We start from the raw sequence: 22,084 nt of genomic DNA on the forward strand, positions 1-22,084 counted from the left end.
ATCTAAATAAGATGCTGAAAACTTGTCAACAGTTAGTTATACAAGTAGATGAGGAAACAAACTTAAAGCTGTCGTTGAACCTGTGTACTTTCAAAGTTCTCTGCCTTTTTATACACATTTGTTTAATAATGAAACATCAAGTCTAAAGATTTTATATTAGAGGAAGATTAGCTGTGAAGATTTGACTTGGCTCTAAGAAACAAAAGATGATTTAGAAGTGCAGGACACATTGCAATTATGTGTGAAGCACTATGATTGTCAATGCTTTCTCACATGTTATTAACTATTCTAGCACAACTGAATTCAAAGAAAATGTTTATTATTTAATCACCTTTCTACATTCTCAGTATTAAAATCCATTTTAGTTCTATTCATGATACCTAAGATGTTGAAATATAAATTTATGTTCAGTAAAGTGGAAAATAAACTGAGAATTCTAAGGAGTAAGGAAAGAGGGAAACTTTTGATTGCTTAAAAGTATTTACAGCCTGCTGTGTGTATCTTGTGTCATTTATTTGCCATGTGTAGTGCTGAAAAGTGTCTTTTATGTATAGCTGCCTTGGCTGTCGAAGAGCTTGGCTTTGAGCGATTTCATGCATTAATTCAGTAAGTAACATTGGAACATTTAAAATACTTAACCTTGTGGACACATTTGCCATTTTAAGTCTGTTCATACTGTGGAAAGGTACTTAGATTTGTATGCTTGAGGATTAATTTGTTTTCAGATTTTTTAAAAAAAGAATAATTTGTCAATATGTTCTTAAAATATTCTGATTCCCAAATTAACTTTGGAAATACACTTTTTATAACATTAAAGGCTTTTTCATCATTATAATGAAAAAACATTTTAGCTTAATGTTTCTCCAAGTGAAAATAAAGATTTCTAGTATGATAAGTATTTGTGTTATTGCTTATTGTCAAAATATGCTTTCTATAATTTTCATTAACAGTGCCATATTTTCATTAGAGTATTTAAATTTTTTGTTGTGAAATAAAAGGTAAGGATAGCTATGTTGGTAGAATTGTGAGTGGCATTTGATTTGAAATACAACGTTATTTTAAAAGAAGCCACAAATGTACACCTTATCCTTGGTGTTCACATATTTGTTAAATAATTCTCAAGCTTTAAAAAGTCAAGTTTCTTTGTTCTTAAACAATCCTAGAAGAGGACCACCTAATTCCTTAAATAACTGTATGATCATTAAAGAAGTCATTGATGTCAGACAGTTCACCTAAGAGATGAAGAGGTTCGCTACCAAGTAGGCTTTCTATTTTAATGGTACCTATTACGTATAATGACAGTTGTCAGCAATAGCTTTGGCTTTTAATGGCTAAATTTATATTTGAAAATTTGAGACACAAAAATCTCCTGTTTGTATGTATGCATTTTAATGTAGAAGACAATTTTAAAATGTTCCCATTTATGAATGTAGTCAATCTCATCATCATGTTAATACTTAATTCTTTTTTCCCCCCAGAAAAAGATCATTCAGAAGTTTAGCAGAATTAAGAGATGCTGTCTTGGACCAGTATTCAATGTGGGGAAACAAATTTGGAGTATTGCTTTTTCTGTATTCTGTGTTACTGACAAAGGTTGGTTAAAGAAGATGTTTTTCTGATTTTTTTTCATTTTGAGTTTAGTATTTTTCCTGCTGCAGAAAGAAATTTTACTCCTGATGTTGTTTCTAAATCTCAGAATTGAATGTCTTGTGCCAGTAATGAAGAATAAGTCTCTCTCTCTCTTCATTCACCTGTTACCTAACCACTTTTCAAGCTTCACCCATGATCTTCTAGACTGCAGAGATTCATCAGTAATGTTCTAATTATGAAGTGCAGTGAGGTCTTGGGTATTTTATTTTCTTTGATCATAGTGGAAGCACTTGACCCCTAAACCCCTTCTGGAACAGCTGTATCTGACACCAGTCCCTTCTTAGCTTACCTGATAAATCACTGTACTGGTTCTCTTTCTGTAATGCCTCATAATTACTTTTCTGCTTATAGCTTCATTTCCATCTTTTCCTGTTAGTTACCTTTGTATCCTCTCAGCTTACCTTTATATGGTTCATTCTGACCTGTACATTTCTGGTCCTGCCCTTTTCTGCAAGTGCCAGCCTCACATCTCCAGTGACCTGTTTGGTCTGAGTTATCCTGCTGGATTTGCCATATCTGGAGTCAGACTTCATTCACTTGATAAATGTTTATTGAGCATTGACTGTTTATTAGGGACTAAACTTACAATGTGGGGTACAATTTTTGTTTAATCATTCCTCTTCGATGTTGTAAACAAAAAAGTAGACCCCTTAATAGTTACTTCCATTTTGGCAGTGTTTTTGGTGTGTGTTTGTTTCATGCACAAAGCGTAGTGGGACAATAGAAGGCGTGCCTCAGTTCATATGGTTGAATCAAGAGCAGACCTTGTAGGCATCACTAGATGGATGGGGAGAAGTTTTCTGGACAGAATAACTATGGGAAGAAATTCCAAGCTGTGGGAACAACAGGTATAAAGACATTATCTTAGCGTAGCATAATATACCAGAAAGGCAACCATGGAAAATGAGAATGGCATATATGTAAGAATTCTTGTGCAAAAATACTTAAAATCTCATTTCATGTGGCCAGAATTGGAACAAATCAAAAATTGTGAGCAGTGGAGTAACAAGATCTTTCTGTTGCTAAAAGGTTCATTAAATTGGTATCAGAGTTGTGCTGGAGGGAGTTGGTATGTGGATAAGAAGACTAGAGTCAGGGAAACTGAAAGAGTAGTTCCTGAAATAGGTGACCCTAAGCCGGAGCAGTGATCATGGAAATGGAAAGAAAAGGAGCATATTTTTTAGAAGCATGTTTTAAACTTAGAAATTTTAAATCATTTAGGAGCATATTTAAGAGAAAGAATGAAAAGTAGTTAGTAGTCAATTAGCAATGGGGACTGGCAGTGATGGAGGTCCCGAGGATGCCTGGTTTCTTAATGAGTTCATCATGACTGTTCAGTACTCTCCCAGTTCTTACACTCAAAACTTTTGATACCTCCTCTCTGTCTTGTCATTCACAGCCAAGAAAACTATCATGTCTAGTTCTTCCTTGACCTGGTCTTTGAAATAAGGTCCACTCTCTCCCTAGTGATTTTTGGCACTTGATTATGTTATTCATTGTGACTTTGTGATGGTCCATTTTGTATAGTTGTCTACAAGGAAGGCCAGTGTGAGATCTTAAACTTGTTTGTATCCTTCTACAGTATTTCCACAATCATTACTATTTTGATTGTTGATTATCATCTCTTTAATTTTTAGAAATGGCCTGTAATCAAATGGAATCAATGGTGAATAGCACAGTGAATGGCTGTTTATCTTTGTCATTTTGAAATTGATGGAGATAAAATGCCGAGGCCTTCTTGTACTTATCCAGTAGCTAGACCTTTAGGGATTTGGGTGATCTTTGGGGCGATAAAAAATACCAGAAAATTGGCTTTCAGGAAATAAGAAACTCCTGCCCTCCTAGTTTACATTTTGTCAGTGCACATTTGAATGACCAATATATAAGAACACACAATCACAAGAGAATCTTCCATTTTCTTATGTATGAGAAATACCTGTTGTGTATTTAAATGTACATCTTTATCATGTGTGTATATATTTAGTGTTTTAATGATCTAAGAAAATACATCAGGTACCTCAGTAAGTATATTGGGATCAAATTTAATTTCACCTGAAGTTAAATGAGTATTAACTTTCAGATAAAATAATTTTCTCCTCACTTCTCTTGAAACTTAAACACTCTCTCTGTCTTCCCTCTCTGGCCCTCCCCCCCACCCCTTTAACTCACGCATTGAATCTGTTACCTGTTCTGATGTAGAATACACAGAAGAAAAGATTCTAAGAATTAACTGCTTCTCACCATTTTCATTTCAAACGCACCCCCCATTTCAAATCTGGATAATTCTTTGGGAGAAAAGTTACTTATATAATTGTGTTTTATTAATTCATAGGATAAACTGGTTAGTTTTTAAACTACCATAATTTTCATTTTTAGTTTTAAAAATAAGCCAATGAATTCTTGGTTTCTTTAGGGCATTGAAAACATAAAAAATGAAATTGAAGATTCGAGTGAGCCTTTGATAGATCCTGTGTATGGACATGGCAGGTAATTAACTAAAATCTATTATTTCCTTATACGGACTTCAGGTTTTAGGACTGATAATATGCACATAAGATAACACACTGAGTCAGATAATTTTGTTTGTCGGTACGGACAGCTTAAAGTCTCTGAGTATGAGCAGTCTTACGCTTTATACATTGCTTTTAGGTATGAAGTATTAACTTACACTTTAGGTCTATGTATGCACTGGGTTTATTGTAGCAAATAGTTTCTTTTAGGATGACAATGGGAATATTTTAACAAATTTTACTTGATAGTGCATTCATGAAATTTTCTAATAGATGAAATTTGCTCACGTTAACTTAGAAATAAGTACACCCATGTGTATTTGTGAATGCTTTCCCTGTTTGCGGGAAAAAAATTTTTTTTTTTTCTTTTTCTCTGAGAAAACCCTACCTCTCAAGCTTTTTATAGCTATTTATGCTAAAAATTGATGACACAATGACTGATTGTTAACTCACTCCAAAACATATTTCCTTTAGATCTTTCTGCCCCAGAGGTTAAATTCACATGTCTTGTATCAAACACAAAATAATAAAAAGTATATATGTGTTTTTAAGGTGATTATAAATAAATTAGCAGTCTAAGTATCATTTTGTTAATCTATTTTAATATGATGTCTTGAATAAAGTTGTTAAATTTATGTGATTATATAGAACAACAAATGCCACTGTGGTGACACAGGAAGTGATACATTTAGCAAGGTTGTGTATAAAATGAGAACTGTAAGGTTTTTCTGTTTTTTAAACAACATAATTTAATGTAAAAAGTCATGATTTTATGCTTTATCATAAGAGTAATTTGTTTTAAAAATTAGTATATTCATACTTTAATTACTTTTTAATCTTTATTAATAGCCAAAGTTTAATTAACCTCCTGCTGACAGGACACGCTGTTTCTAATGTATGGGATGGTGATAGAGAATGCTCAGGAATGAGTAAGTATATTTATTCTTTGTTGTGTTTATTTTGTTTATGATGAGTATTCCACTAACATACAGTTGATTGTTGATTCATCTGTTTAATGGTTCTGTGTTACTTAGAGGTTAAGATAAATGCTTTAGTATAGAGGAATCGCTTACAGTTTTCACAGCACTATAACATGAAGAGCATAGACTCTGGAGGCTGACAAACTTGGGTTCAAATCACAAGTATATGACTTGAGTCAAGTTACTTAAGCCTTTAGCTCTCTCTAATATAAAATTAAGATTATAGGACTAACTTGTTTAGAAAAAGTCATAGGTCTTTGGATATATGTAAAATTAAAATGTATATATATGTAAAGTTTGTACTTATCTAGTGATATCTGTCTGTAAGTCGAGAGCACTATTGAATTTTGCTTAAAATTGAAAAATTATGAGTATCGTGATTTGAAGTATTTAAGAGTCTAGTGGTTTTTTTCCTGTATTACTTTTAAGGTTTGTAATTTCCTTTAAAATGCTGGGTAAATTTAAGGTTGTCTGAGAATTTTAAACCACCATCACCTCCATCTCTGGTCTCAATTATTTCTTTCGTATACCTTCATATGTTGCCAGGAACGTTGAAGTCAAGCACCTTTGGCCGATCCATCTAGTTAAGGAGAGCTGATATACAGCTCTGCAAAAGATTCCCTGTAGCTTATTGTTACTTGGTCAGTCTGAATTCATTTATTTGTTCTTTCAGCATACGTTGAATAAGTTAAAGGCATGTTAAAGGCATGTCAGACTCTTAAGTATGTAATACTTGAAGTGTGTGATATAGAACAGAAATCATGACTCCTGTAGTTCACAGGGAAGTTTAATTTTTCTCCTAAAATTGGATAAAACTGTCAACAAATTACAGAAGCAAATATTATGACTGAGAAAATAATAGTTACTGCTTTCTGCTCCTATTTAAATGAATGAATCTTGATCTTAAATTTAAATTTTCTCAAATTTTAGAAATACATGGAGTTAATAGAAACATGAAAGAAGACAATATTAGGGGGAAAAATCAGTAAAAATGACTGAATTTCAAAATTGAAGAGCACCTTAACACCATCCAACCTTTCACTTAACTATTTAAGAAATCTAAGAGGTACCCTTCCATCCTACATTAGCTAATGTATACAAAATTATCTCAGTGATGAGGTGAAAATGAGAACCTAGTTTAGGTGATTTCTGGTAAAGGTCAAAGTTCAAACAGTAAAATTCACTGACAAAAAAAGTAGTGAGCTGAACTTGCTCTATATTTTTGTAATTGAACCCATCCTGTTCTTGAGCCCTCATTCTGATTGATAGCTGAAAGTATTCAACCCTGCTAGTCAAAGACATGTCAGATTCTCAAGTCTTCCATAGGCTTTTCTTCATGCTATATATGGGTTGGCCAAAAAGTTCATTTGGGTTTTTCCATTACATCTGAAAAACTTTTTGGCCAACCCAATACTTACAGGATATTGGTCAGCTATCCAGTTTAGATTGTTGACATGTACTAATTTATCCTTTTCTGTTTCTTGAAATACTAGCTTTCAAAGCTATTGTCTGGCAGTGTTTTTTTTTAAAGTATAGTTTAAATATCAAAACTAAGTAAAGACTTTAAAATATTATCTTGGAAAAGAAAATAGACATGGTATATTTCTTGCATTCTCCCTTAATTGTTATGAATGTTGGCTTAAGGTTGAATCTGTTTTCATTCACCAAAATTAAAATGAAAATCCATACATGCATCCAGCATCTATTGGATATTTTTCTGTCTGACAACATGGGGGAGATTGTGATATATGTATTATACAAAGGAAAAATTATAATTATAGAATTACTAGTTTTGCAAATCTTTAGGCAAGCTGCTTTACTTCTCTTGTCTGCAGTTTCCTAATTTATAACTCAGGGAGGTAATACCTTCCTTAAAGAAATGTTAGATTATGAAGATTAAGATAAAATTTCTAAAATGCCTCAACCAGCTCGTGGGAATACTTGGCCTTTCCTCAAAAGAGGAAAACAAGAGCATGCACACAGGTAATTATAATGCAAGGTGAAATGAACACAAGTTGAAGTAAAGTATGATAGAAGTTCAAGGAAAGGAGGAAACCTTTCCTACTGTGTTTGCCTTGGGATGAGTGGGGAGCCATTAAGTAGGAGTGGCCATTTTAATGAGGCCACATGGAATGAGAGAGAGGGAAAAATAACAGGTTTGTGTCTAGAGACAGGGAGACAGACCAGTCTGATTAGAGCAGTGTATCTTAATCCCGACTATGTGTTCCTCACTTAGGAAGCTTAAGAGTAAGTCAGTACTCAGGCCCCAGCTGAGAACAAATAAACAAATTAGAATTTCTGGGTAGTGGGGTCTGGACATGATAATTTAAAAATTACCTGTACATAATTAGAATGTACAGCCAGATTTGAGGAGATAAAAGCATTGACTGTGAAGAACACAGAAAAGATCATAAATAAAGGTTGGGTAAGAAACCAGAGGATCTTGATACTGAGAAGTTTAAACCTTAGTTGTCAAGTGTTAGGAAGAGAGTCATTGAAGGCATTTAAGCAGAACAGTAACATAAGACAAAATAAGAACTTGAACCTGTCAGCTTGTATGCATAGGAATGGGATGGGATGACAGGTCACAAACTAGAACAGGTAGTCAGTGGGTGGGAAGTAACAGGATGAAATAGGTGTGGCAAAGGAAGAGAAAGAGAGCCACTAGGATTGTGTACTTCATGCCAAGCAATATGTTTGGGTGTGTATCTTCTCAACCTCAGTTGATAGTTAAGAAAACGGAGGCTTAGGTCATTTGTAATTCACCCCATGTCCAACAGCAGGCGTCCACGGCTTCTGACCACAGCCCAGGCCTGTGCTCAGTCCACCATAGCATGTTCTTCTGCTCGACCCCTGCCTCTGGGAAAGAGCCTCTGGGAAAGTAGAATCTGTAGAATTCCGCTGTGAATTAGATAGATGAGAGTAAGGTACAAATAACCAATAGGTTTTCAAATGAACTTTATTGAGTGAATGAATAAGTGCAAGAAACATTACATAGGAAGTCAGCTTTAAGTCACTGTTTTGGTAGCAGAGAACAATTCTTGTCCTCAGGTATTTCATTTTCTTTAAACAACTGTTGACAGTTATTAAGAATGCTGATCCTGTGTGCCACAGCTAAGACCTGGCACAGCCAAGTAAATAAATAAATAAAAATAAATAAATAATAATAACAACAGAAAGCCCATTATCCAGCAGTGACAAGCATCATCTTAGCAGTGCCAACCTCTGTTCTTAATATTTAGTGACTGTCTTCTTTTCTCCTATTTTATTCACTTCTTTTCTTAAAACTACTCTATGAAGGTCTTAGAATAAAGGAAACTAAGGCACCAAATTATCTTATTTCATGCAAACAAGCTGGAGTTTAAACCACAGTTGTCTGGTTCCCTTACAACCAGCATAGTTAATCATCATGATAGACAGCCTATTACTTTGCCAACAAAGGTCCGTCTAGTCAAGGCTATGGTTTTTCCTGTGGTCATGTATGGATGTGAGAGTTGGACTGTGAAGAAGGCTGAGCGCCAAAGAATTGATGCTTTTGAACTGTGGTGTTGGAGAAGACTCTTGCAAGTCCCTTGGACTGCAAGGAGGTCCAATCAGTCCATTCTGAAGGAGATCAGCCCTGGGATTTCTTTGGAAGGAATGATGCTGAAGCTGAAACTCCAGTACTTTGGCCACCTCATGTGAAGTGTTGACTCATTGGAAAAGACTCTGATGCTGGGAGGGATTGGGGGCAGGAGGAGAAGGGGACGACAGAGGATGAGATGGCTGGATGGCATCACTGACTCGATGGACGTGAGTCTCGGTGAACTCCAGGAGTTGGTGATGGACAGGGAGGCCTGGCGTGATGCGATTCATGGGGTCGCAAAGAGTCAGACACGACTGAGCGACTGATCTGATCTGATCTGAACAGAGTTTTCAGTGTGAAAATAAATATATAAGATGATATAGAAGAATTTCATTTTATTTAATTTCACAATAGCCCTAAGAGGTAATTTTTTGCCTCATTTATAGAGAGAAGCAGAGATTGAAAATTTTATCCAAAGATTTTTTTTTTTTTTTTTGTGATAGAGTTAAGTGAATGAGCCATGCTGAATTTCTCAGTCAAGGAGAATGAGGACTAAGAATAGGCTATGAATTTAGCAGTTAATGAGGGCTTTCCCTTAAAAGAGCAATTGAAATAGAATCCATAGCATAAGGAATAAATATTTTAGGAATGCAGGCAAGGACATTTTGCTGGTGAAAGGATGGAAAGAGAGGAGTTCATTGCCTGGTCATAAGACCAAGAGATGGTATACACCAGTTTTGTTTTAAGGCATAGAAGTCTCCTAAATTGTCTGTTAGGAGGAAAACTGCTTTTAATAGAAGAGATAGTAAATGGAGTTGATGGTAACAGTGACGTTGGAAAGATACACAGTTCTTCTAAAACAAGAAGAAAGAATGTATTGAGAAAAGAAAAAGGCATTTTGAGGTATCAAATATTTAAATTGGGAGAACTTTGGAGAGTTTGAATTTGTCCACTGACAATGAATGGACAAAGTTAGAGGCATGTAAAGGAGAAAGAGTTTACATCCACTGCTTTAAGAAGGAGTATAAAGATGAATTATGAAAGGAATGTGTAAATGTGCAATCAGAGTTAAGAGCTCAGATGAGGTTACATAGAATTATTTAGAGTGGATCCAACCAATAAAGGTTACAGTTAGGCTTCTGTTCTTTTTCTTTTTTTTAACTAATAGATTTATTGAGATAAAATTCACATAATTTACACATCTGCCATTTAAAATGTATAAGTCACTGGTTTTTAATATGTTCTTGAGTTGTGCAGTCATCACCATATCAGTTTCAAAACATATGTATCATAAAAGAACCCTTAAACCCATAAGTAGTCACTTCCCCTCAGCCACCATTAATCTGCTTTCTATTTCTGTTGATTTGCCTATTCTGGACATTTAATAGAATCATGTAATATCTAAACTTCTGCACCAGGTTATTTCACTTAGTGTAGTATTTTCAAGGTTCATCCATATTTTGGCATGAACCAGCACTTCACTCCATTTTACTGAAAAATATTTCATTGTATAGCTTATACCACATTTTCTCATTTTCTTTTTTCATTCATCAGTTGATGGACATTTGGTTTGTTTCCACTTGGCCATGATAAGTGATGTGGTTAGTAACATTTATGTACAAATGTTAGTGAGAAGATGTTTTTATTTTTCTTTAGCATCTACCCAGGAGTGAAAATCCTGGGTCATATGATAACTGTGTGTTTATTTAACCTTTTGAGGAATACCTGTTAAACGTTCATATGCCAAATTACCTTTGGAAATTTGCTTTACCGACTAGAAGAGTATAAACTTATGCTTGCAGTGTGTAGTTCCTGTTTCTCTACGTCCTAACCAGCACTCAGAACTTTGACTCTTTAATATTTTTGTCAGTCAGTTTACTGACACTTGGTAGCCTATTTTGATTCACATTTCTCTGATTCCTAGTGAACCTGCACCTAATCATCTTTTCATATGTTTGTCAACTTTCAGTGTTTTCTTTTTCTGGGAATTGTCTGTCTTTTGGCGTTTTAGAAGGAGAGGTTATTTTACTTATAATTTCTAGGGGTACTTTACAAATTCTTAGTTCTTTATGTATTAAATCTGTTGTAGATACTTTCTCTCAACCATTTCTGTTTTCTTTAACTTTGCCACTGCTACCTTTTATATACCAAAGCTTTCATTTTTGATGAAATTAAATCATTTGATCTCTTTGAGGGCTTCTGGGTTTGTTTGTTTGTTTTTACATTTTTTTCTGTGTATCTATTCTGTGTTTCTCCCACCCCAAAGTTAAAGCTAGCACTGCCTAGTATTTTCTTCAAATGCTTTGGTGGGCTTTATTTCTTTTTAATGTTTATCCTGTTAATCCATCTGGATTTTATTTATTTATGAGTGGTATGAGATAGAGATCTACCTTTTTATTTTTTTCCCAAAGGATTACCAAATATCCCAATTCTAACTTCCCTAGTGGCTCAGATGGTAAAGAATCTGCTTGCAATGCAGAAGACCTAGATTCGATCCCTGGGTCAGTAAGATCCCCTGGAGAAGGGGCAAGCGACTGCAGTATTCTTGCCTGGAGAAATTTCCAGAGATGTCTGGCAGGCTACAGTCCATGGGGTCACAAAGAGTTGGACACTGCTGAGGGGGACACACACACACACACACACACACACCCCCCCTAGATACTGGGGACACACACACACACACACACACACCCTAGATACTGGGGACACACACACACACACACACACACACACACACACACACACCCCTAGATACTGGGGACACACACACACACACACACACACACACCCCCTAGATACTGGGGACACACACACACACACACCCCTAGATACTGGGGACACACACACACACACACACACACACACACACCCCCTAGATACTGGGGACACACACACACACACACACACCCCTAGATACTGGGGACACACACACACACACACACACCCCTAGATACTGGGGACACACACACACACACACACACACACACACACACACACACCCTAGATACTGGGGACACACACACACACACACACACACACACACACACCCCTAGATACTGGGGACACACACACACACACACACACACACACACACACACCCTAGATACTGGGGACACACACACACACACACACACACACACACACACCCCCCCCCTAGATACTGGGGACACACACACACACACACACACACACACACACACACACACCCCTAGATGCTGGGGACACACACACACACACACACACACACACCCCCTAGATACTGGGGACACACACACACACACACACACACACACACACACACACACACCCTAGATACTGGGGACACACACACACACACACACACACACACACACACCCCTAGATACTGGGGACACACACACACACACACACCCCCCCCCCTAGATACTGGGGACACACACACACACACACCCCAGATAAAATGCAGAGCTCCCAGTTAAATCTGAATTTCAAATAAGCAATCCTTTTTAGTGGGAGTATGTCTTGTTTAGTATTTGGAGTATACTTATACTGAAAATTTTAATTTTGTATCTGAAATTTAAATACAACTGGGCATATTGTATTCTTATTGGCTGAAATTGGCAACCCTGGCTAGATGCCAACTCTGTAGCAACCTGACTTCTCAGGAATATAACAACCAGTTAGTGGGTTTTTAAAAAGCTCTTCACTTCAAAAGTAGATTTCACAAAGTTCATGGCTCAAAGTGCATGTACCCTTACCTGTAAGTGAGATGAACCAAGCCTTTTTTGGTATTTTTAAAAATTTTAGGTATTCCAGCATTATTAAAAAAGCCTCCCCCCTCCATTTTTAAACTATAGATTCTTTTTTAAATTTTTATTGGAGTATAGTTGCTTTACAGTGATGTTAGTTTCTGCTATATCATAATCAGCTGTACATATACATGTATCCCCTGTTTTTTAGATTTCCTTCTCATTTAGATCACCACAGAGCATCAAGCAGAGTTCCCTTTGCTATACAGTAGGTTCTCATTAAATTAGTTATCTATTTTACGCATAGTAGTGTATATATGTCTATCCCAGTCTCTCAATTCATCCCACCCTCCTTCCCCCCGTGGTAACCATAAGTTTGTTCTCTACTTCTGTGTCTCTAGTTCTGCTTTTAGATAAGACACAGGTGTACCATTTTTCTGGGTTCCACATATATGCATTACTATTTGATGTTTTTCTTCTTCTGACTGACTTCACTCTGTATGACAGTCTTTGGTTCCATCCACGTCTCTGCAAATGGTACAGTTTCATTCATTTCTATGGCTGAGTAATACTCCATTGTGTGTAGATTGTTTACTTACTCAGTGACCTTACATAGTTTCACCCCAGCTTATATTTTCAGCCCTCACGAACTTATCGATGCTTGCACAGAATCATGCTACTTACTTTCATTTCTTTGTGCATGCTGCTCCTTGTGCCTGAAGACTTCTATCCCTCCCATCTCTGCTCGGCCAATCCTTCAGCTGCCACTGCTTGTGCTGTCCCCAGGAGTCCCCTGAGACCCACAGCTGCTGGTCATCTGTCTGGTCTCTGAGCATTTTGCCTTCATCATACTTATCACATTCTACATTGTCACCTACTGTTGAGTTTTTTTTTTTTTGGCGGAGGTGGGGAATTTGACTTTTTTTAAATTGTAGTAAGAACATTTAACATGAGATCTACCCTTGCAACGAATTTTTAGAGTATGGTATTATTTATAGGTATGAGATTGTACAGCAAATCTTATTTGTCTTATGTAACTGAAACTCTTCTCTCTGTAGAATAGCCTCTCCCCATTTCCTCCTCCTCTACCCCCTATCAGCACCATTCTACTTTCCGCTTCTGAGTTTGTTTTAGATACCTCATCTCAGTAGAATCATGCGATGTTTCTCCTTCTGTGACTGGCGAACGTCAGTTAGCCTAAGGTCCTCAAGGTTCATGTATGTGCACATACGATAAGATTTCCTTCTTTTGTAAGTCTGAATGGTAATCCTTTGTATGGATGTTGCACGCTTTCTTCATTCATTCGTTGCTAGACATTTAGGTTGTCTGTTTCTCAGCTGTTGTGAACAGTGCGGCAATGAACATGGGAATGTGGTATCTCTTTGAGATCCTCATTTCACTCTTTTCAATTAAATACACAGAGGTGGAACTGATGGATCATGCTCTGCTCAGTCGCTTCAGTCGTGTCCAACTCTGTGTGACCCCATAGACGGCAGCCCACCAGGCTCCCCCATTCCTGGGATTCTCCAGGCAAGAACACTGGAGTGGGTTGCCATTTCCTTCTCCAGTGCATGAAAGTGAAAAGTCAAAGTGAAGTCGCTCAGTCGTGTCCAACTCTTAGCGACCCCATGGGCTGCAGCCCACCAGACTCCTCCATCCATGGGATTTTCCAGGCAAGAGTACTGGAGTGGGGTGCCATTGCCGATCATACAGTGGTTCTATTTTTAATTTTGGGGGGGAACCTGCATCCTGTTTTTCATGTTAGATTCCCACCAACAGTGAACAAGGATTCTACACATCCTCCCCAGCACTTACTACTTATCTTTTCTGATTTTGAGAATGGTTATCCTAACATTGTGGTTTTGATTTCCTCCTCTCTGATGATTGGGGGTATTGATATTCAGCATCTTTTCATATACTGTTGGCCATTTGTATGTTTTCTTTAGAGAAATGTCTAAGTCTTTAGCCCAGATTTTTTTGTTTAGCAATTTGTTTGGTTTGGGGAGTTACTTTTTTTGTTTTTTTTAACGGTGAGTTTTAGGAATTCCTTGTATGTTTTAGGTGTTAACCCCTCATTAGATACATAGTTTGCAGAGAGTTTCTTCTTTGTCTTCGTAGTCCTGGTGATGCCTTTGTATTCCCACACTGTGCTTAACATTGTTCTTTTCAATACTGGCCCTCAGGGTGTTTGTTAAATAAATATAGTGCAAGTATGTGCTTTCCAAGTCAGTATCAAGTTTGAAAGGCCTAAGAAGGACTTCTTTAGACACCCTGACAGTAGTGCGAAGTGATAGCAGGGAGCAGAGAAGGGTATGGAGAAGCAAACTCGTGAATATATGAAACTACAATTTGATACAGTCTGACTGACTGAACACAAAGGTGGATAGACACTTAATCATGGTTAGTTTTAATTGCTAGGCTAAAAACAAGAGAAAGTTCTGAAATATAATGACAGAATTATTAGAATTTTCTGCAAACTTAAACAGATTTCTTGGAGACTTAGTGAGAAAAGTATAGTTAGTGTAACTAAATTCTGTAAATTTTAATATGTGAGAATAGTATGTCTTCACTGTAATTATAACTTTGTACAATAATATTATTAATGATGCACTTTAGCTATCAAAATAAGATAAAAATTTTAAGTACATAGGAATGATACATTTTACCATTTACAATATTACCATTCAAACAACATGGCTAAACATGTGATTACTGACTGCATCTGAATAATTCATTATTCAAGAGTTTTGAAAGCTGATTTGGTGTATTTAGTAGCATGATATTATAAATATAGTATTCCAGACATCTGTAAGGAAATAGATGATGTAGTAATCAAGTCATAACACTAGGTGGTGGTAACTGATTTTAGAAATTAAAACGTGAAATAGTTTCTTAACATGTATTATTTGAACTTGAGAATATTTAGTGCTCCTTAATTTTCAGAATGAAGAGGAAGAAAAAATTTGAAAGGCTATGGGGTACCATCTCTTCCTATCTGGGTTGCTAACCCTCACTTTCTCTTTTTGGTCTGAATGCTATGCCAACGATTTTCAGATTTCTTGGTCTCATGACCTTTACGTTATTAAACATTATTGAGAATCCAAAAAAGCTTTTGCATATTTGGTTTATAAGAAAATAATAATCACTGTTTTTGGGGTTGTTAAAAATTAAGACAGAGAAATAAGTCTAAAAGCAACTTAGACATCCCTGAGAATTCTAAGCAAAACTTGGAAACTGTAGCTGTGTCTCCTCTGAGCCTGTAAGAAGCTAGTGAAAAATACAAACTGTGTGTATACATGCCTTCTATTAATTTTGAATTTACAAAAATTAAAGCTTAAACAACCGATTCTTGGTATACACATTTAGATGTTGTGCTTAAGGATACATAGTCAAATATTTACAACAAAGCAAATAAGTTGACATTATTACATTAATTGATAAAAACATGATATCCTACAGGAAAATGGACGATACATAACCAAATAGTAAAAAGGGTGTAGAGTTAAATATATGTTGTGTTTATAGTGGACATAATTTTTTACTAGAAAAAATATTCTTTTTAGAAATATGTATGGTCCCAAATTACTGTTACCCAAGTTACTATTATCCTGATACTTAATGTACTTTAGCTGAAAGCTGTAGTGTATGAAAAGAATTTATTACCATTATAGTTACATTTCTGATGTGGAATAGTCTGTCTTTTCATTTTCTGTGCTTTTTCTGCTCTTATCCATTTCCATGATCATGCTGATGATTCCCTAAAGCTTTGTATCCAGTTCTGACCTCTTTTTCCATGTTCCTGAACCTTACTTCTAGTAATGTACCCATCTCTCTCTAGAAGTCCTCAAGGTCACTGAATTCTAGTCTAAAACCAAACTCACGCTCTCTCTTCATACCACTTTAGAACCTAATTCTTTATTCTCTCTCTCAGTCAGTCACCATTTATCAGGTTCCCCAGGCTAGAAACCTTTAAGGAAGCTTTGACAAATTTTTTACCCCTTGAATACATTGATTTTTCATACTTCTTTGCCATTTCTTCTCTTTAAATTATCTTCTTATCCTCTTCTTGGCCTGGAAAATTCCTACATATGCTTCAGGATTCAACTCAGATGTTAACACTTGCATGCACCTGCATCTGGTCCCATCACTTCATGGCAAATAGATGGGGAAACAGTGGAAACAGTGTCAGACTTTATTTTGGGGGGCTCCAAAATCACTGCAGATGGTGATTGCAGCCATGAAATTAAAAGACGCTTACTCCTTGAAAGAAAAGTTATGAGCACCCTAGATAGCATATTGAAAAGCAGAGACATTACTTTGCCAGCAAAGGTCCGTCTAGTAAAGGCTATGGCTTTTCCAGTGGTTATGTACGGATGTGAGAGTTGGACTGTGAAGAAAGCTGAGTGCCGAAGAATTGATGCTTTTGAACTGTGGTCTTGGAGAAGACCCTTGAGAGTCCCTTGGACTGCAAGGAGATCCAACCAGTCCATTCTGAAGGAGATCAGCCCTGGGATTTCTTTGGAGGGAACAATGCTAAAGCTGAAACTCCAGTATTTTGGCCACCTCATGCGAAGAGTTGACTCATTGGAAAACTCTCTGATGCTGGGAGGGATTGGGGGCAGGAGGAGAAGGGGACGACAGAGGATGAGATGGCTGGATGGCATCACTGACTCTATGGACGTGAGTCTGAGTGAACTCCGGGAGTTGGTGATGGACAGGGAGGCCTGGTGTGCTGCGATTCATGGGGTCGCAAAGAGTCGGACACGACTGAGCGACTGAACTGACTCACTGACACTAACACAGTGAACAGATGCTCTTAACACCACTGTAAGATGTGTGTGTTCATCTAAACAAAGAGCACAAGTTTTCTCATCTGTCTCCTTTGATAAGCTCTTAGCCTTTGTAAGGGTTTCCCTCGTAGCTCAGTGGGTAAAGAGTCTGCCTGCAATGTAGGAGACCTGGGTTCAATCCCTGGGTTGGAAGATTCCCTGGAGAAGGGAATGGCTACCCACTCCAGTATTCTTGCCTGGAGAATCCCATGGACAGAGGAGCCTAGTGGACTACATACAGCCCATGGGGTCGCAAAGAGTCAGACACAACTGAGCGACTAACACTAGCCTTTGTAAAGCAGGTACTGTGTTCTGTTCTTCATTATTTCCACAGTCTTAAGCTGCTGCTTGTGTTTATTTAGAGGAGAAAGGGAAGGTATCAAATGTCTATCAAAAGTTAACATTGAATATAAAGTTTTATAAATGCATTTAATGTACATACAAAGGCTCTATTACCTAATCTATTGGTATTTTATAATGAATAGGACTATCACGGTGACTTGATGTGAACTCTTAACAGTAAATATATGCTAGACTTTTAAGGTACAATTTTGGGTAAAAGTTTTGGTGTAGAACATATATATGTATGTGTACATATGTATTTATATTGAAGTACTTTTCAGATCTGTATGCTAATGCATTGCTGACTTTTTTGTTGCAGAACTTCTTGGTATACATGAACAAGCTGCTGTAGGATTCTTAACACTCATGGAAGCTTTAAGATACTGTAAAGTAAGTTGATTTTTAAGGTCCTTTGAATGGTTTTTATTCACTTGTCCACTGTTACAGAGAGCATTTTTCTCCTATGACAGCATATTTTAGTTTACTGCTGATAGTGTATACTCTCAATTCCTTTTTCATCACCCTTTCTGAACTGACAGGCTTATCAAGGATAGAGTTAAGCTGGCCGATCATGCTGAGTTTCCTATTTTTTTAGGCTCATTCCTTTTGAGGGTCAGAGGCAGAACCCACTTTGAAATAATTTATGAAAACAGATATCCATTATTGAATATAAATAAAGCTTTTGATAAACTGAGGGGAGAGAATGTCCTATTTGATCTTCCATACTAACAATATGTTTCACTGAAACAACTGGTAATATTTTGTCAGGCATAGTAAAACAATTAGCTAAATGCCTGAAATTCTAACTTTTGTCTATTTCATCTGAAAAATGATTTCACACTAAAAGTAGAAAGACCCAAGCATTTCACAGCATTAAACTCTTAACACATGTGCTAGGATTAGAAGCTACCATGAAGTTCTCACTTTTTGATACATATCTCACTACTTTTCCTGCATAATCTGAAATTACTATGGATATTCCAAATAGTTTTAAATGGAGTTTAAATCATTAATGATTTGCATTTAATAAGATGTTCTGATTTTGGAAAAAGAAGTAGATCTCCTATTCTTTTCCAGTTTAGAATGGTGGTTCCATAGCAGTGGTTCTAGTGGTGGTGATTATTTTTAGTAACAGTAACAGTCCTTTCCTGCCTGCCTGCCTGCCTTCCTCATCTTCCTCATCCTCCATCCCCTCCCTTCCTCTCCTTCCTCTATTTCCTTTCTTTTTTACTAGACAACATTCGCCTTTCATGACAACACTTGCACAGGGATGATATGGACATGATGATCAAATGACTTCATCCTGCCTTTATTCATTAATAGTAATTGTCCTGTCAAACAGTAGTAACTCTTACATTTTTAGTGACTTCAGTTACACAAGCTAAAGCTATCCTGAGGCAGTCTAGCAACCAGGGAATAAAGCTGTGTCTCCTCCCCAACACATCCACAAACAACCATTCATATTCCCAAAAGTGTGACTGTGTATGCACATAAAAAAATGACGACTAGATAGAGATAATGGGTGTTAATTAGCTTGATTGTGGTGATCTTTTTACAGTATATACATGTATTAAAACATCAAGTTGTCCACCTTAAATATGTTGTTTTTGTATGTCAAAGATACTTCAATGAAGCTGTTTTCTAAAAAGTGCACGGTGTGTGTTTTGCAGGAGGATAGAGAGTGAAGGTGATATGTTCTGAAATCTTCACCCTGTGGCCTTAAGGCCCTGATGGTCTGGATTCTCTGTCCTCCAGCCACACTGTCTCTTGTCAGTTCTTCATACGTGCCAAGCCCTTACCTTCCCTGGGTTGGAAAGATCCCCTGGAGAAGGAAATGGCAACCCATTCCGGTTTTCTTGCCGGGAAATCCCATGGACAGAGGGACCTAGGTGGGCTGCAGTCCACGGGATTGCAGAGAGTCAGTCATGACTTAGCGACTAAACAACAAGCCCTTACCTGATGAATCTTTATACTTCTTTCATTTCTGCCTGGAATACTCCAGCTGAATGGATCACTCCTCTCTCCTTCAAGCCCTAACTCAGATGGTACCTTAAGGGCCTTTTCCTGGACCATTTCCCACTGACTCTTTTCACATTTTTTTGTAGGAATAATCACTTTGTAATGACCTTTTTTGTTGGCTTAGTTATCTTTTTTTTTTTTTTTTTAATCTTGAATTTTTCTATTGCCCTTAATGGAATATTAACTCTATGAAAGCAGTCACATTGTCTTTCTGGGTACATATTAGATGCTCAGTAAACATTTGTTGAATGAATGAGCAGACAGTTTCACCACAATGGTGAGCTCTTCTAAATATGCACATTTGATTTTCTTTAACAGTTAGGTAGAACAGAGGAATGTTTGTTTTCTGCCTAAGATCATAGTGGGAAGTCATTAGCTGCTGTATAGTCTCCTGTTACCCCAGTATTACTGCCTTAGTACTGCCCTAGTATTACCGGTCTAGTGTTCTAGCAGTATTGGTGGTGTTTTCTAGGGTTTAAAGATATTTCTTATGGTAGGATACAGCACACAGATGCTCAGATAGATGAAAGGCAGAACACTTCTGTTACTTACAGCTGTAAACAAGAGAAAGCTCCAAGACAGGGCCAGGGAGAGAAGGAGACCTGTAGACAAGGCACTAGTAGACTGCAGGCCTGAGAGCAGCTTCCTTATGGGAACTGGTGTGGAGTTGGCTGGGGGGCCGTGCAAGCCATGCCTGGCCCCACTGTGGGCTGGCTGGTTTGAATAGATTCAGTGGGCTCTGGGGCTTGGGAGTCATCCCTTGTCTGGTACCGGGCTCCAAGGCGATTAGGGCCATGCATGGTGGCCTGGAGTGTGGGAGACATATCAGGGAGGTTTGGACTTCATCAGCTGCCTTTTTTAAAGGAAGCTGACGAGCCCCTAGTGAGGACCTCGAAACTAAGTGAAGATAAGCATTTACAAAAGAAGAAAAATAAAACTCTTACACTGTGGTGCTCATCTGTATATAATTATAGCTGTCCTTCTGAAAAAATATGTATACTTGGAATTATATACTTTTTATCAAACATTTAGAGAAACAGCAGTAAGGAAATAATTGTGTTGTTAATGGATTTTGTGTCTGAATGTTTTCCTTTTCTTTGATAGTGTAGCAAATTGCCCTTTAGAGTTAAAATGATCAATTTCATATTACTTTTATCATATGCATTCATTAAGACAAAGGAAACAGTCTCTCTCTGGCTCTCTGGCTCTCTTTCTCTCTCCCTGTCTCCAGCTCCTGTGTGCATGTGTCTATGAGAGTGTACTGAGATGAAAGGTTGACTCTGAGTGCTTTGGGGTGTGCACTTTAAAAAAAAAAGTAGATATAGAACTCCGATGCCATAAAATTCACCATTTTAAAGTATATAATTCAGTGGGTTTTTTTGTGTATTCACAAGCCTCTGCCATCATGACCACTATCTAATTTCAGTACATTTCCTCACTCCAAGATCCTCTACACGCTTTAGCTGTCATTTCCTCATTCCTTGCCAGCCACTGGCGCCTTTTTGACGCTGAAGCTTTGCCTCTTCTGGATAGTTCATCTAAATGGAATCGAACAGTATGTGGCCTTTCATGTCTGGCGGCTTCTTTCACTTAGCATAATGTTTCCATTGTTCATTCCTGTGTATTAGTACTTAATTTCTTTTTTATGACCAAATAATATTCTTTTGTATGATTTATCAATTTATATCAATTTTGTTTTTCTCTTTAGTAGTTGATGGACATTTAGATTGTTTCTGATTTTTGACTCTTATGAATAATACTGCTATGAACATTAATATATAATACTAACATAATAATGTATAATACTACTGTGAACATGAGTGTTTTGTGGACATGGTGCTGTTTCTCTTGGGTGTGTACCCAGGAATGAAATTACTTGATCACATGGTATCTGCATAATTTTTGGAGGAACTGGCGAACTGTTTTCCAAAGGGGGGGTGCACTATTTATGCCCTTTCAATTTATTTATTTTTATTATTACAAAACACTGCATGAGTTCAGCATTCATTTACCCTTTGATGCCACTGTATATAATTTTATCCTCATTTTTTTTACTTCTACCTTAACACACACACACGCTTACACACTGATACATGCCCACTTTTTCTAGAAGAGGAATTAAACAATGTCTAAACTTTGCATCACAAGAGGTAGCATGATGTAATGGAGAGCTGCCACATTATGTGTCAGAAAACATGAGTTTTAATTCCGACTCTCTGCTAGTTAGCTGTTTGAATTCAGACCAGGCACTGATCCTGTGTATCTTCTGGTTTCCTTATGTAGAATGGACGGACTTGGCCGAAAACCTCTGAAATCCCTCAATTCTGAATCTCTGATAAGCTTTGTCTTCTCCTTTTCCTTTTACTGTTATCTTCTGTATTGTCCTCAGATCACCCTTCCTCCTCTACTGGTTGTTCATTGTGATTAGCACATCCAGCTCATGTCTCCCATCACAGATCAA

At 37.1% G+C, this 22,084-nt stretch overlaps 1 protein-coding gene across 3 annotated transcripts in view; it reads left to right on the forward strand.

Annotated features, from left to right (window-relative positions):
• The window catches only part of MINDY3 (MINDY lysine 48 deubiquitinase 3), an 80,286-nt gene that overhangs the window by 21,132 nt on the left and 37,070 nt on the right, over window positions 1–22,084 (forward strand). For 2 of the 3 annotated variants that reach the window (XM_027559857.1, XM_027559859.1), the window contains exons 5-9: window positions 555–606; window positions 1,479–1,593; window positions 4,064–4,137; window positions 5,010–5,089; window positions 17,924–17,994. In XM_027559857.1, the coding sequence (XP_027415658.1) occupies window positions 1,537–1,593; window positions 4,064–4,137; window positions 5,010–5,089; window positions 17,924–17,994 (282 nt within the window). In that variant the 5' untranslated portion in view covers window positions 555–606; window positions 1,479–1,536. The remainder of the gene's footprint in view (window positions 1–554; window positions 607–1,478; window positions 1,594–4,063; window positions 4,138–5,009; window positions 5,090–17,923; window positions 17,995–22,084) is intronic. The other variant, XM_027559860.1, reaches the window with a different exon arrangement.

Source organism: Bos indicus x Bos taurus, chromosome 13 (genome assembly GCF_003369695.1).
Source record: "Bos indicus x Bos taurus breed Angus x Brahman F1 hybrid chromosome 13, Bos_hybrid_MaternalHap_v2.0, whole genome shotgun sequence".
Classification (NCBI taxonomy): Eukaryota; Metazoa; Chordata; class Mammalia; order Artiodactyla; family Bovidae; genus Bos; species Bos indicus x Bos taurus.